The sequence below is a fragment of the Crotalus tigris genome, unplaced genomic scaffold (genome assembly GCF_016545835.1).
Source record: "Crotalus tigris isolate CLP2741 ecotype Arizona unplaced genomic scaffold, ASM1654583v1 scf7180000024426.592134, whole genome shotgun sequence".
In the NCBI taxonomy this organism is placed as follows: domain Eukaryota; kingdom Metazoa; phylum Chordata; class Lepidosauria; order Squamata; family Viperidae; genus Crotalus; species Crotalus tigris.
The window spans coordinates 444,927-456,983 of record NW_024100593.1 but is presented as its reverse complement, the minus strand read 5'-3'; the positions used below and the strand labels follow the sequence as shown (position 1 = coordinate 456,983).

Here is a 12,057-nt window from a genome sequence, read left to right as displayed (position 1 = left end):
CCCAACCCAACCTAACCTAAGCCAACCCAACCCAACCTAACCTAAGCCAACCCAACCCAACCCAATCTAAGCCAAGCCAAGCCAAGCCAGTCACAGAGAAGCACCCACCATGGTGGAGTCTTCACGGCTCAGGATGAGGAACCCATGTCGCTTCCCATCATCCACTGGCTCAGGTGGAGAGGGCTCCTTCTCAGTACCTTCTTCCTGAGTATCTTCTTCCTGCTAGGAGAGCCACGGAGGATGCTATCAGGGTCCGCACCCCACCCCAAGATCAATAAGGAGCCTCATACTGATATGGTGAGAGGTGAGAACTGGCCCAGGTCACTGTGCTGTATAACAAGACCCCACCAAAACCAAGCAGGACCCTAATCTTTGTGCCTGGCAGAGACCCCGGAGGAGGCAAAACTCCTAAGGGAGGCAGCATTAGTAAGAATCAGAACACCAAACCATCTTCAGACCTTCTCCATGGGTCTCTGGAGGCCTCCTGGAGGTCAATGGGATACTAACCGGGCCCAACAGAACTTTGGATTTTTTTCTGACCAGCCAAGCAGTCAGAGAGAGGTAAAATACCTCTCTGCTCGCCCTCCTCCACCTTTTAGTCTTCAGCAACACCTAGCAGGAGTGCTGAGCTGAAAATCTTTTCTCTCTGGGTTGCAGGATGAGCTGCCTTCAACCCCGAAACACGTCTAGCACAATGCCCCGGGACAGGCCCAGGCTGGGCCAGCAAGCCACCTTCCTGTCCTGGAAACCTGGGTATAGTGAGGGCCTTCTGCCCTCAGCTGGCAGGGGGAAGGAGGGCCAATCAACTGCAGGAGACAAGAGTGTGCAAGACCAAAGGCTGGACATACGGTGGCTTCCTCCGTCTTCTGGGGCGAGATCACCGTCCACATGTCGTAGCAACCGGGCAGTTCAAAGGTGGTGACCACCTGAGGACGGATGCTTTTCTGCAAGGAGGGAAGAGGGAGACATTGGGGAGGCGGGTGGTCCAGCATCTCCAGAACGTGACATTCGCAAAAGCTTCCTGCACAGGAGAGAGACTTCTTCCATTTTATTTCGGGATATTCGTGGCTTTAAGGAATGAGGCTTATTAGGTCTGATGTTACCTAAGTGGGTAATGAGATATCAAAGAGCGCCAAGAACCCTCTTCACCACCTCCTCCACTTCCTCATCCCATCAAGGACTGTATCTTCCTCCTCCTCCTCCTCCTCCTCCTCCTCCACCACCACCACCAAGGAACCTATCCTCTTTCTCCTCCTTCTCTGCAAAGCCCTCTCCCTTCTAGCACTGATGATGTTACTTAGTTGGGTCATGAAACATCTGCAAGAAAGCAACCCAGCTCAGAAAGCACCAAGGACCCCAGTCTTCTTCTTCTTCCTCCTCCTCTTTTCTTCTTCCTCCTCCTCCTCCTCCCTACAAGCTCCACTCTAGCACTAATGAAATTATCTAATTGGGTTATGAAACATCTGCAAGAAAACCACCCAGCTCAGAGGGCACCAAGGACTCCACAGTCCGTCCTTCCTTCCTTCCTTCCTTCCTTCCTTCCTTCCTTCCTCCTCCCTACAAGCCCCACCTTCCTTCCTTCCTTCCTTCCTTCCTTCCTTCCTTCCTTCCTTCCTTCCTTCCTTCCTTCCTTCCTTCCTTCCTTCCTTCCTTCCTCCTCCCTACAAGCCCACTCTAGCACTGATGATGTTCCCTAGTTGGGTCATGAAACATCTGCAAGAAAACCAAGTTTAGGCAGCACCAAGGACTCTACAGTCCTTCCTTCCTTCCTTCCTTCCTTCCTTCCTTCCTTCCTTCCTTCCTTCCTTCCTTCCTTCCTTCCTTCCTCCCTCCCTCCCTCCCTCCCTCTTCCCTACAAGCCCCACTCTAGCACTGATGATGTTCCCTAGTTGGGTCATGAAACATCTGCAAGAAAACCACTAAGTTCAGGCAGCACCAAGGACTCCACAGTCCTTCCTTCCTTCCTTCCTTCCTTCCTTCCTTCCTTCCTTCCTTCCTTCCTTCCTTCCTTCCTTCCTTCCGTCCGTCCTTCCTTCCTTCCTTCCTTCCTTCCCTCTCTTCCTCCTCCTCCTCCTCTGCAAAGCCCACTTCCTTTTAGCACTGACGATGCTACCTAGTTGGATCATGAAACGTCTGCAAGAAAACCACCCAGCTCAGAGAGCACCCAGGACCCTGCAGTTCAACCCTCAGCAACAAAGATTCTGTCGGTGCTCCAATGTTCTCCGGGGCAGCCCTAGACTGCGCTGCTAATGGGGCCTCGGCCCTTCACTCCCCTCCCTGGGATCGGTCCGCAGGGTGTCCGCAGCTGCGTTCCCCCCCCCTCACCTGCAAGACTGAGAGGGCACCGTTTTTGCCGTAGCCAGAACACACCACAATTTCTAGATCAGGCTCAGGACTATTCTGGAACTAGAAAAAAAAAGGTATATTAAGCAGGTTGCGTCCCTTGTAGGTTTTGCACAGCAAAATCCCCCTGAAATTTTCTATCTTAAGGACGTGTAATATTTTGTAATTTGAATTTGTTTCTTACAGGTATAATTGTTTTTATACGTCTGTGTTTTATTATAATATAAGCCTCCCAGAGTCATCTTGAACTGTGCGGTGGACAGCATGTAAATTTAATAAATAATAACATAATTAAACATCCAATTTGCTTATCCCGGGTCCTTGGAAGGACTGGATAGGCCAGGGGTAGGCAACCTGGGCTCTTTTATGGACTTCAACTCCCAGAATTCCTCAGCCAGCCATGCTGAGGGGAAAGGGAGAGGTTTCCAAGCTGAGAGGAATTCTGGGAGTTGAAGTCCACGAGTCATAAAGCGGGCTAGGCCTAGGCTAGAGGGTAGGCCACCTTGGCTCTTTTATGACTCATGGACTTCAACTCCCAGAATTCCTCAGCCAGCCATGCTGAGGGGAAAGGGAGAGGTTTCCAAGCTGGCATCCAGGTGAGGCTGAGCGGGGGGCGGGGGGGGAGGACAGAGAACCCTACCTCCTCGGAGAGAAAAGCCGGCTCTCCCATGGCAGCGTTGGCGCAGGGCCCGATGTTTAGGATACTGTCGCAGACCTTCCAGAAGAGGAGAGAGGAAAGCGTCAAATCGGCTGAACATTTCTGATTAACCAAGGAAAGAGGTGGGAGGGGGCACTTTTCCTGCCTTAGGAAAGCAAGATGGGAACCCCCCCTCCCCAAAGCCGAAGAAAATCTCCAACATATAGGGAATTGAAAAAGGACCTTCGGGAATCAACTCGACTGAAGAGTTCCTCCTCGCAGAATGTTGTGATGGGCAGAAATCCGGGTTCAAGCGCTTGAGTTGCTACTACATGAGCACGGCCAGAGCTTTGAGGACTTGGTAGCCTCAATAGAAAGCCCTGAGCTCAAATGCCAGGCTGAAACTTTGGCAGCTACGTGCCTCTGCCCTTCAACTTGCCTTTAGAAAGGGGTGGGGTGGGAGGCATTACTTTCAAGCGGACAGAAGGAGAAAAAAAGCTACTTCGATTCAGCTGCAGACCGTGGGAGCCTGAAGCCTTGTCAAGGACACCAGAACAGGTGTCGACTTGAAGCAGATGGTTCCCATAACAAAGTGGATTTGTCGATAGGGATTACGTAAGACGTTGGGGGTTCGGCTGGGAAAACTAGGGTCTTCTGCTTGAGCAGGGGGTTGGACCAGAAGACCTCCAAGGTCCCTTCCAGCTGTATTCTGATCGACTGAAGTCTATGAATTAGTGTGGGAACCTTGGAGTTAGGTTTGCTTCAACACAGTCGTGCAGTGTATTCAATAAAACGCAAGCTTTTCGGAAACGGAATCAACCTGGGAGTTTTATTTGGATTCTCAAGCTGGATGTTGACAGCCTGGTTGTGGGAGTGTCTAGTTGGTACTTCAGGGGCACTTCCCTTGCTGGGGAAACTGAAGCAGACATACCTCGAAAGAGTAGGTGGTCAGCTGGGTGCCAGACTGGGCCTCGCTGCCATACACCTCAATCTCGTCTACTTCGTCCTGCGGAGCTGACTTCCCTCCTGGGCGAGACGGATTGGGAAATAAAAGACGAGGGGCTCGGATGGATGGCCTCGCCCCACTGTTGCTCCTTCAAGCCCCTCCTCCTCCCTCCAGGCACTTCCTCCTCCTCCACCCTTCTACTTGCTTCCCACCCAAGTGGGGCTGGATTGGCCGTTCTGATGTTTTTTTTAGCGGCTTAGTGGTTTTTACTGTTTTCAAATGTTTTTAAGATTTTAACTGCAATCCAGGCAGTTCTCAACTTACAACAGTTCGTTTAGTGACCGTCCAAAGTGACAACGGTGCTGAAAAAAGTGACTTATGACTATTTTTCACTTAAGACCGTTGTAGCATCCTCATGATCACATGATGGAGAGAAAGGGGGGGGGATAGGTAGCTGATATAGATAATGATAGATAGATAGATAGATAGATAGATAGATAGATAGATAATGATAAAGATAGGTGGATCAATGATAGATGAGAGATAGATAGATAGATAGATAGATAGATAGATAGATAGATAGATAGATAGATAGATAGATGATAAAGATAGGTGGATAGATGGATGATAGATTACATAGATAAGTGATAGATGATATAATGATAATGATAGATAATAGCTCGATGATAGACAGAGATGATAGATAGGTAGACAAATGATAAAGATAGGTAGATAGATGATAGATTACGTAGATAAGCAATAGATGATATAGATCAGTGATGGCGAACCTTTTAGAGACCGAGTGCCCAAACTGCAACCCTAAACCCACTTACGTATCACCGGGTGCCCGGCGGGTGTGGCCCACTCGGTGGGTGCAGCTACAGTGGGCTTGGCAGACTGGGTGGGCGTGGCTACTGGATGGGTCTGACTGCAGTAGTCATGGCAGATTGGGTGAGCATGGCTGGGGTGGGCGTGGCCACCTTGATGTTGCTTGTGGGGAGGGACACCTGTGGGAGCCGGGCAGGGTTGGGGGGGATCCAGGGGGGCTCTCTGGCGGGTGGGATGGTGGGCTCCCCGATGGCAGCTCCAGGCTGGCTGGCCTTAGGCCAGTGATGGCAAACTTTTAGAGACCACATGTGCTGGGGCGATGGCGCACGTGCCCACAGAGAGGGCTCCGTGTGCCGCCTCTGGCACGCATGCCATAGGTTTGCCACCACCGATATAGATAATGATAGATAGGCAGATAGACAAATAGATAGATAATTTACAGACAGACAGATAGATAAATGTGCAGTGCAGCCAACCTTCTGGCTAGGGAGCCTGGGGGCAGACAGTCCTTACCAATCTCTCAGATATCGGCGCAGAGGGTGCTGATCAAAGACCCCCTTCCCTCCAAGACCACCCCCAGTGTCAGCAGACGGAATCAGATGACCCAGCAGAGATGGGAGGAGAGGGGAGGATAGGCTGCCCCCCACTAGAAAACTGAAGCCTTTATGCGGAGTGCGGTGGCTCATTTGCAACATGCCCCCCCCAGATCTTACAACAGATTTTGGGGGGTCTTTCTCGGCCCTTTTGCTGCGAGAATCAGGACACTCACCGGCCCAGTTGGCGGACTGCTCCATGCGCTTCTTCTTCAGGGGGGGCTCCTCCTGGGAACCAAACAGAACGGTTCGTTGGCAAGGAAGGCAAGAGACCCACAAAGCCCCCCTCCTGCTGCTGCTGCCCTTAGAAGCCCCCCCGTCTGTCTCTGCAGGAAAGCCCCCCCCCGCCCCGGATTCTCTAAAGCAGCGGTTCTCAACCTGTGGGTCGGGACCCCATTTGGGGTCGAACGACCATTTCACGGGGGTCGCCAAACAATGCTGTCCATTTTTTTTCCCTTTTCCTTAGCTGTGCTCCTCCCTTTTATTCTATTGGCTTTTGAAAGCCAATAGAATAGCCTCTCTTGAATAGAGTCTAATTCTATTGGCTTTCAAAAGCCAATAGGGATTGTCCAGGCTGTCTCTGCCCTGCTGAGCCCGCCAAAAGTCCCATTCTGCAAACGGTGCTGCACCAGTTGAGTAGTCCTCGACTTACGACCGGTTGAGTAGTTCTCGACTTACGACTGGTTGGGGGGTCGCGGCATTAAAAAGGTTGAGAGCCACTGCTCTAAAGCTCTCCATCCTCGGCCACTTTAAGGCCTGTGGACTTCAACTCCCAGAATTCCCCAGCCAGCGCCTGTGGCTAGGAAGGACTGCGTGTACAGGGAATCCTCGACTTATGACGATTCAGTGACTTATGACCAGTTTTCACACTTAACGACCGTTGCAGCGTTCCCGGGCTCACGTGATATCAACGTTCAAACGCTCGGCAACTGGCCTGTACTTAGGACGCTTGCAGATTCACTAAACAACCAGGTTACTAATTTAACAACGGCAGCGCTCCACTTAACAACTGTGGCAAGATAGGTCATAAAAAGCTGAGATGGCGCAGCAGTTAGAGTGCAGTACTGCAGGCCACTTTAGCTGACTGTGTTCAGCAGGTCAGCGGTTCAAATCTCACCGGCTCAAGGTTGACTCAGCCTTCCATCCTTCCGGGGTAGGTAAAATGAGGACCCAGATTGTTGGGGGCAATGTCAATATATATATATATACATTGCTTACTGGTGTACACCGCTTAGAGCAGTGGTTCTCCACCTGTGGGTCGGGACCCCATTTGGGGTCGAACGACCATTTCACGGGGGCCGCCAAACAAGGCTGTCCGCCATTTTTCCCCCCTTTTCTTTGGCCACGCCCCTGGCATCCGGTGATGTATAAGTGGTTGGGGGTCACCACAACATGGGGAACTGTATTATGGGGTCGCGGCATTAGAAAGGTTGAGAACCACTGGCTTAGAGAGTGCTTGCACTTAAAGCGGTATATAAGTCTCATAAATAAATAAATAAATAAATAAAATGGAGGAAAACTCACTTAACCAGTGTCTCACTTGGCAACAGGGCTGAATCGTGCTCGTAAGCCGAGGACGCCCTGTGTTTTGCGGAAGAGGGCGGCTATAAAGGTAGGGCTCAGCTCTGGGTGCGAAGGGGGATGGAGAGACCCCCGGCTGATCCCCCTTACCTTCTCGGCAGAGTCCTTAGCGATGCTCATGGGGGCCTCCTGGAGCTTTTCCGTGTATTTCAGGAGAAGAGAGTTGCCCAGCCGAGAGCCCAGGAAGAGGTAACCGAGCTCCAAGGTAATCATCTGAGACCCAAAGGGAGAAAGACAAAAAAGAGACCAGGCTAGAACGGAGAGACGGCCGGCGGGGGTCCAGCCTACCGGAGGCAGAAGGGGACAAACTCGTTGCAGCCGACTGGCCACGGCCAGCTTGCTGGGAGACAATTTAACCGTTCGGTTTAATTCCTTAAAGTAAATTAAAAATTCTAATTTTTGTCATTCACATTTCACTGAATTGGGGATGTCTAGTTTGATGAAGAGAAGGACGAGGGGGGACAGGATAGCAGCGTTCTGGTATCTCAGGGGCTGCCCCAAAGAAGAAGCAGTCAAGCTATTTTCCAACGCTCCTGAAGGCAGGACAAGAAGTAACAGATGGAAACAAATCAAGGAGAGAAGCAACCTGGAACTAAGGAGAAACTTCCTGACAGTGAGAACAATTAACCAGTGGAACTACCTGCCTCCAGAAGTGGTGAATGCTCCAACACTGGAAGTTTTTAAGAAGAGACTGGACAGCCATTTGTCTGGAATGGTCTAGGGTTTCCTGACTGAGCAGGGGGTTGGACTAGATGACCAAGATCCCTTCCTACTATTCTATTCTGTTCTGTTCTGTTGTCCCCCCCTCCCCATCCTGCTTAGGTTTATTTTGAATTTTTAAATTAAGGTCTTTATTTATTGTTTTATTTTGCATTTCATTCAATGTCTGTTAGCCATCTAGAGATACCTGGGGATGGACTGTGAAACAAGTTGGAAAAGAAAAAGAAAGAAAGAAAGAAAGAAAGAAAGAAAGAAAGAAAGAAAGAAAGAAAGAAAGAAAGAAAGAAAGGAAGGAAGGAAGGGAAAAAGGAAAAGAAAAAGGAAAAAAGAAAGAAAAAAGGAGAAAGGAGAGAGAGAAAGGAAGGAAGGAAAGAAGGAAGAAAAAACAGAAAGAAAGGAAGAAAAAAGGAAGAGAAAAGAGAGAAAGAAAAAAGAGAAAAAAGAGAAAGGAAGAAAAGAAGAGAAAAAGCTAAAAGGAAGAGAAAAAGAAAAAAGAAAAAAGGAGAGAGAGAGAAAGGAAGGAAAGAAGAAAGGAACGAAGGAAGAAAAAAAAGAAAGAAAGGAAGAAAAAAGGAAGAGAAAAAAAGAGAAAGAAAAAAGGAAGAGAAAAAAGAGAGAAGGAAAGGAAGAAAGGAAGAAAGGAAGAGAAAAAGGAAAAAGGAAGAGAAAAAGAAAAAAGGAGAGAGAGAAAGGAAGGAAACAAGGAAAAACAGAAAAAAAGGAAGAAAAAGGGAAGAGAAAAAGAAAAAAGGAGAGAGAGAAAGGAAGGAAAGAAGGAACGAAGGAAGAAAAAACAGAAAGAAAGGAAGAAAAAAGGAAGAGAAAAGAGAGAGAGAGTGAGAGAGTGAGAGAGAAAGAAAGAAAGAATGATCTAACTGACCATCAGGCACCAGCCCCAGGAGAATGAAAGGGGGCTCAGATGCCACAGCTGCCTATTCCGTGGCTCATCAATCCAATCAATCCATCCCCCTCCCAGCCCAGATGGCCACTGCTGGGCCGAAGGGCACTTACGCAGGTGGTGAGGACACTGGCTGCCGCCTTGTCAAAATGGAAGGAGCGGACACTTCGCATGCCGTCCGTGATGAGGGTCAGCACGTAGCTGGGGAGAGAAACGGAAGTGGATGATGGGAGCCGCGGGTCCACGAGCAGAAGGCAGTCTGGACACAGTCTCTGCTCCAGCACAAACTCACACACCCCAAGGGCAGAGCGTGGTGAGCAGAAATACAATGCGGACTGCGGTTGTCTGAGGAGCAGGAGATTCAGTTACTGGGGGTTGGGGTGCGGGTGTCTTGGTTGTCCCTGAGCTTTGTGATTTTCTTGCAGACATTTCATGACCCAACTAGGTAACATCATCAGTGCTAGATGGGAGCAGGGTTTGAGGAATGGAGGAGGAGAGGAAGAGGACTGTGTGGTCCTTGGCGTTCCCTGAACCTGGTAGTTTCGTTGCAGACGTTTCATGACCCAACCAGGTAACATCACCGGTGCTAGATGGGAGGGAAGTTTCCAGAAAGGGGGAGGAGCAGGGGGGCTGTGGGGTCCCTGGTGCTCTCTGAAAAGGCTTGTTTTCTTGCAGACATTTCATTATCCAATTAAGTAATTTGACCAGAAAGAAAGAAAAAGAAAGAAAGAAAGAACCATAAAGACAGACAGAAAGAAAGGACAGAAAGAAAAAGAAAGAAAGAAAAAGAAAAAGGAAGAAAGACAAAGAAAGAGAACCAGAAAGAAAGAGACAGACCGAAAGAAGGAAAGACCAGAAAGAAAGAAAGACAGACAGAAAGATGAAAGAAAAAGAAAGGAAGAAAGACAAAGAAAGAAAGAAAAAGAGAACCACAAAGAAAGAAAGAAAAAGAGAGAAAGAACCAGAAAGACAGAAAGAAAGAGAGAGAGAAAAAGAAAGAAAAGGAAAGAAAAAGAGAAAAGGAAGAAAGACAAAGAAAGAAAGAGAACCAGAAAGAAAGAGAGAGAAGGAAAGAAAGAACCAGAAAGAAAGAAAGAACCAGAAAGACAGAAAGAGAAAGAAAGAAAAAGAAAAAGAAAGGAAGGAAGGAAGACAAAGAAAGAGAACCAGAAAGAAAGAGAGAGAGAAGGAAAGAAAGAACCGAAAGAAAGAAAAAGAGAGAAAGAACCAGAAAGACAGAAAGAGAGAGAGAGAGAGAGAGAAAGAAAGAAAGAAAGAAAGAAAGAAAGAAAGAAAGAAAGAAAGAAAGAAAGAAAGAAAGAGGACTGTGGGGTCTTTAGTGCTACCTGAGCTCAGCTGTTTCCTTGTACATTTCATTACTCAAATAGGCAACATCATCATCATCGTGAGCCCTAGTAGCACTGATGATGTTACCTAGTCAGGTAATGAAACGTCTGCCAGGAAGCAAGCCCTGGCTGGGCCAGGATGTGTGCCTGCAGGAGGAGCACCCCAAGCCTTACATCTCCCCTCCCTTCAGCGAGATCACCATCTTGTCATAGGAAATGAAGGTCGCCTGGGCACAGTCCAGAGTGATTTTTAATCCTTCTTGGAACCCTGCAAGAGACGGGGAGAAGAGCAGCCGTTAGGAACCAGGGCAGCAGCTGCTCCCTTCGGCCCTCCCCAAGCGAGACGGGCGGTTAAGAAATACGATGTATAAATAAGTCAATATAATCGGTCAGACTCTGGGCTAAAGTCTGCCACAAAAACTTAGTTTCCTGATGTAGTAGTTTGGATGCAACTTACGTTCGTATTTGGTGGACTTGTAGAAATGTAAAAGCTTTTTGGATTAAAATTTGGTGGAACGTTCAGAATATTTTTAAACGAAAGATAAAGTTGAAACGTCCAGTATTGGGGCACCCACAACTTCTAGAGGCAAGCTGTTCCACTGGTTAATTGATCTGGGATTGTAGCATTACAGAACAACAGAGCTGGAAGGGACCTTGGAGGTCATCTAGTCCAAGAACCAAGATCACGTGAAGTGCTAATACCACTTTACAAGGCCTTGGTAAGGCCACACTTGGAATACGGGATCCAGTTTTGGTCACCACGATGTAAAAAAGATGTTGAGACTCTAGAAAGAGTACAGAGAAGAGCAACAAAGATGATTAGGGGACTGGAGGCTAAAACATACAAGGAACGGTTGCTGGAATTGGGTATGTCTAGTTTAACGAAGAGGGGGGACATGATAGCAGTCTTCCAATATCTCCAGGGCTTCCCCAAAGAAGAGGCAGTCAAGCTATTCTCCAGAACTCCTGAAGGCAGGACAAGAAGCAACGGATGAAAACCAATCAAGGAGAGAAGCAACCTGGAGTTAAAGAGAAACTTCCTGACAGTGAGGACAATTAACCAGTGGAACCACCTGCCTCCAGAAGCGGTGAATGCTCCCACACTGGAAGTTTTTAAGAAGAGGTTGGACAGCCATTTGTCTGAAATGGTCTAGGGTTTCTTGCCTGAGCAGGGGGTTGGACTAGATGACCTCCAAGGTCCCTTCCAACTTCATTATTATAACCCCCTGCTCAGGCAGGCGACCCCAGACCGTTCCAGACGGGAGAACGAGAAAGTCCCAGCTGCCTTTTGGAAAAACACCGTTGGCACAATGGCAATCTAGAGGATTGAGCACCTCCATAGACGCCCAGTTTTCCAAATAGTGCCTCGGCAAGCGTGATCCCGTGTAGGCAGAGATCTTGTAAGAGCGTGCGGATCCCTGGTCACAACGGATCCCCTGCCGCCTGTATCCCCAAAGGGTTGTTGCAAGTCGAATAACAGCAGGCAGCCACAGGCATGGAGTTCTAGACTTACCACCAGAGCTGAGAACAAAATTTCCGTGGCTAAACAAGGTGCTTATTAATCGAAGTGTGTCTGGTTTCATTACCTTTTTTGGGGGGGCAGCGTTGTTAAGCGAAATCAACTGAGGTTGCTAAGTGAGTTGCACCGTCTTTAAGCAAACCCTGCTTTCCCCACTGATTTTACCTGAGGGGGGGGTCACCGATGGTGACCCCCTGACCCTGGGACGGCGCAACTGTCACGAGTACATGCCAGTTGCAAAGGACCTGGATTTGGAGCACGGGACCGTTCCGTGGGAAGGCCGGTCGTACGTTCACTTTTTTTCAGGGCCGTTCAGAGTTTCAAACGGTCGCTAAATGAACCACGGTAAGTCAAGGACTACCGGGATCTTGTCTGAGTTGGCCAGCGGCCTATTTAGCTGGGGAAGGAGAAGAGGGGGGCAGGTAAATGGAGCTGGGTGGAGATGGCTCTCCGACCGGATCTGGGAAAGACGGGACGAATCCTGGATGGTTTGAGCTGGATGACGGAGTCTTTTTTCACTTGGGGGAGAAACCCCCCGCAAAGTCAGTACGGCAAGGGTTGCTTCGTCCCAGGGACTCTCTGGCTCTTTGCCTACCCAAAATTTTCATTTTTGACTGAAGGAATTTACTCGGAGGAGGAACGAAAC

The 12,057-nt window shown here is 48.9% G+C and overlaps 1 protein-coding gene across 3 annotated transcripts in view; it reads right to left on the bottom strand.

Moving 5' to 3' along the window:
• Positions 1-12,057, bottom strand: part of CPSF1 (cleavage and polyadenylation specific factor 1) — a 52,348-nt gene that overhangs the window by 27,532 nt on the left and 12,759 nt on the right. For 2 of the 3 annotated variants that reach the window (XM_039330171.1, XM_039330173.1), the window contains exons 10-18: positions 10,067-10,160; positions 8,660-8,747; positions 7,019-7,141; positions 5,524-5,575; positions 3,912-4,006; positions 2,984-3,058; positions 2,326-2,406; positions 849-944; positions 109-222 (exon numbers count right to left, since the gene is read on the bottom strand). In XM_039330171.1, the coding sequence (XP_039186105.1) occupies positions 109-222; positions 849-944; positions 2,326-2,406; positions 2,984-3,058; positions 3,912-4,006; positions 5,524-5,575; positions 7,019-7,141; positions 8,660-8,747; positions 10,067-10,160 (818 nt within the window). The remainder of the gene's footprint in view (positions 1-108; positions 223-848; positions 945-2,325; positions 2,407-2,983; positions 3,059-3,911; positions 4,007-5,523; positions 5,576-7,018; positions 7,142-8,659; positions 8,748-10,066; positions 10,161-12,057) is intronic. The other variant, XM_039330172.1, reaches the window with a different exon arrangement.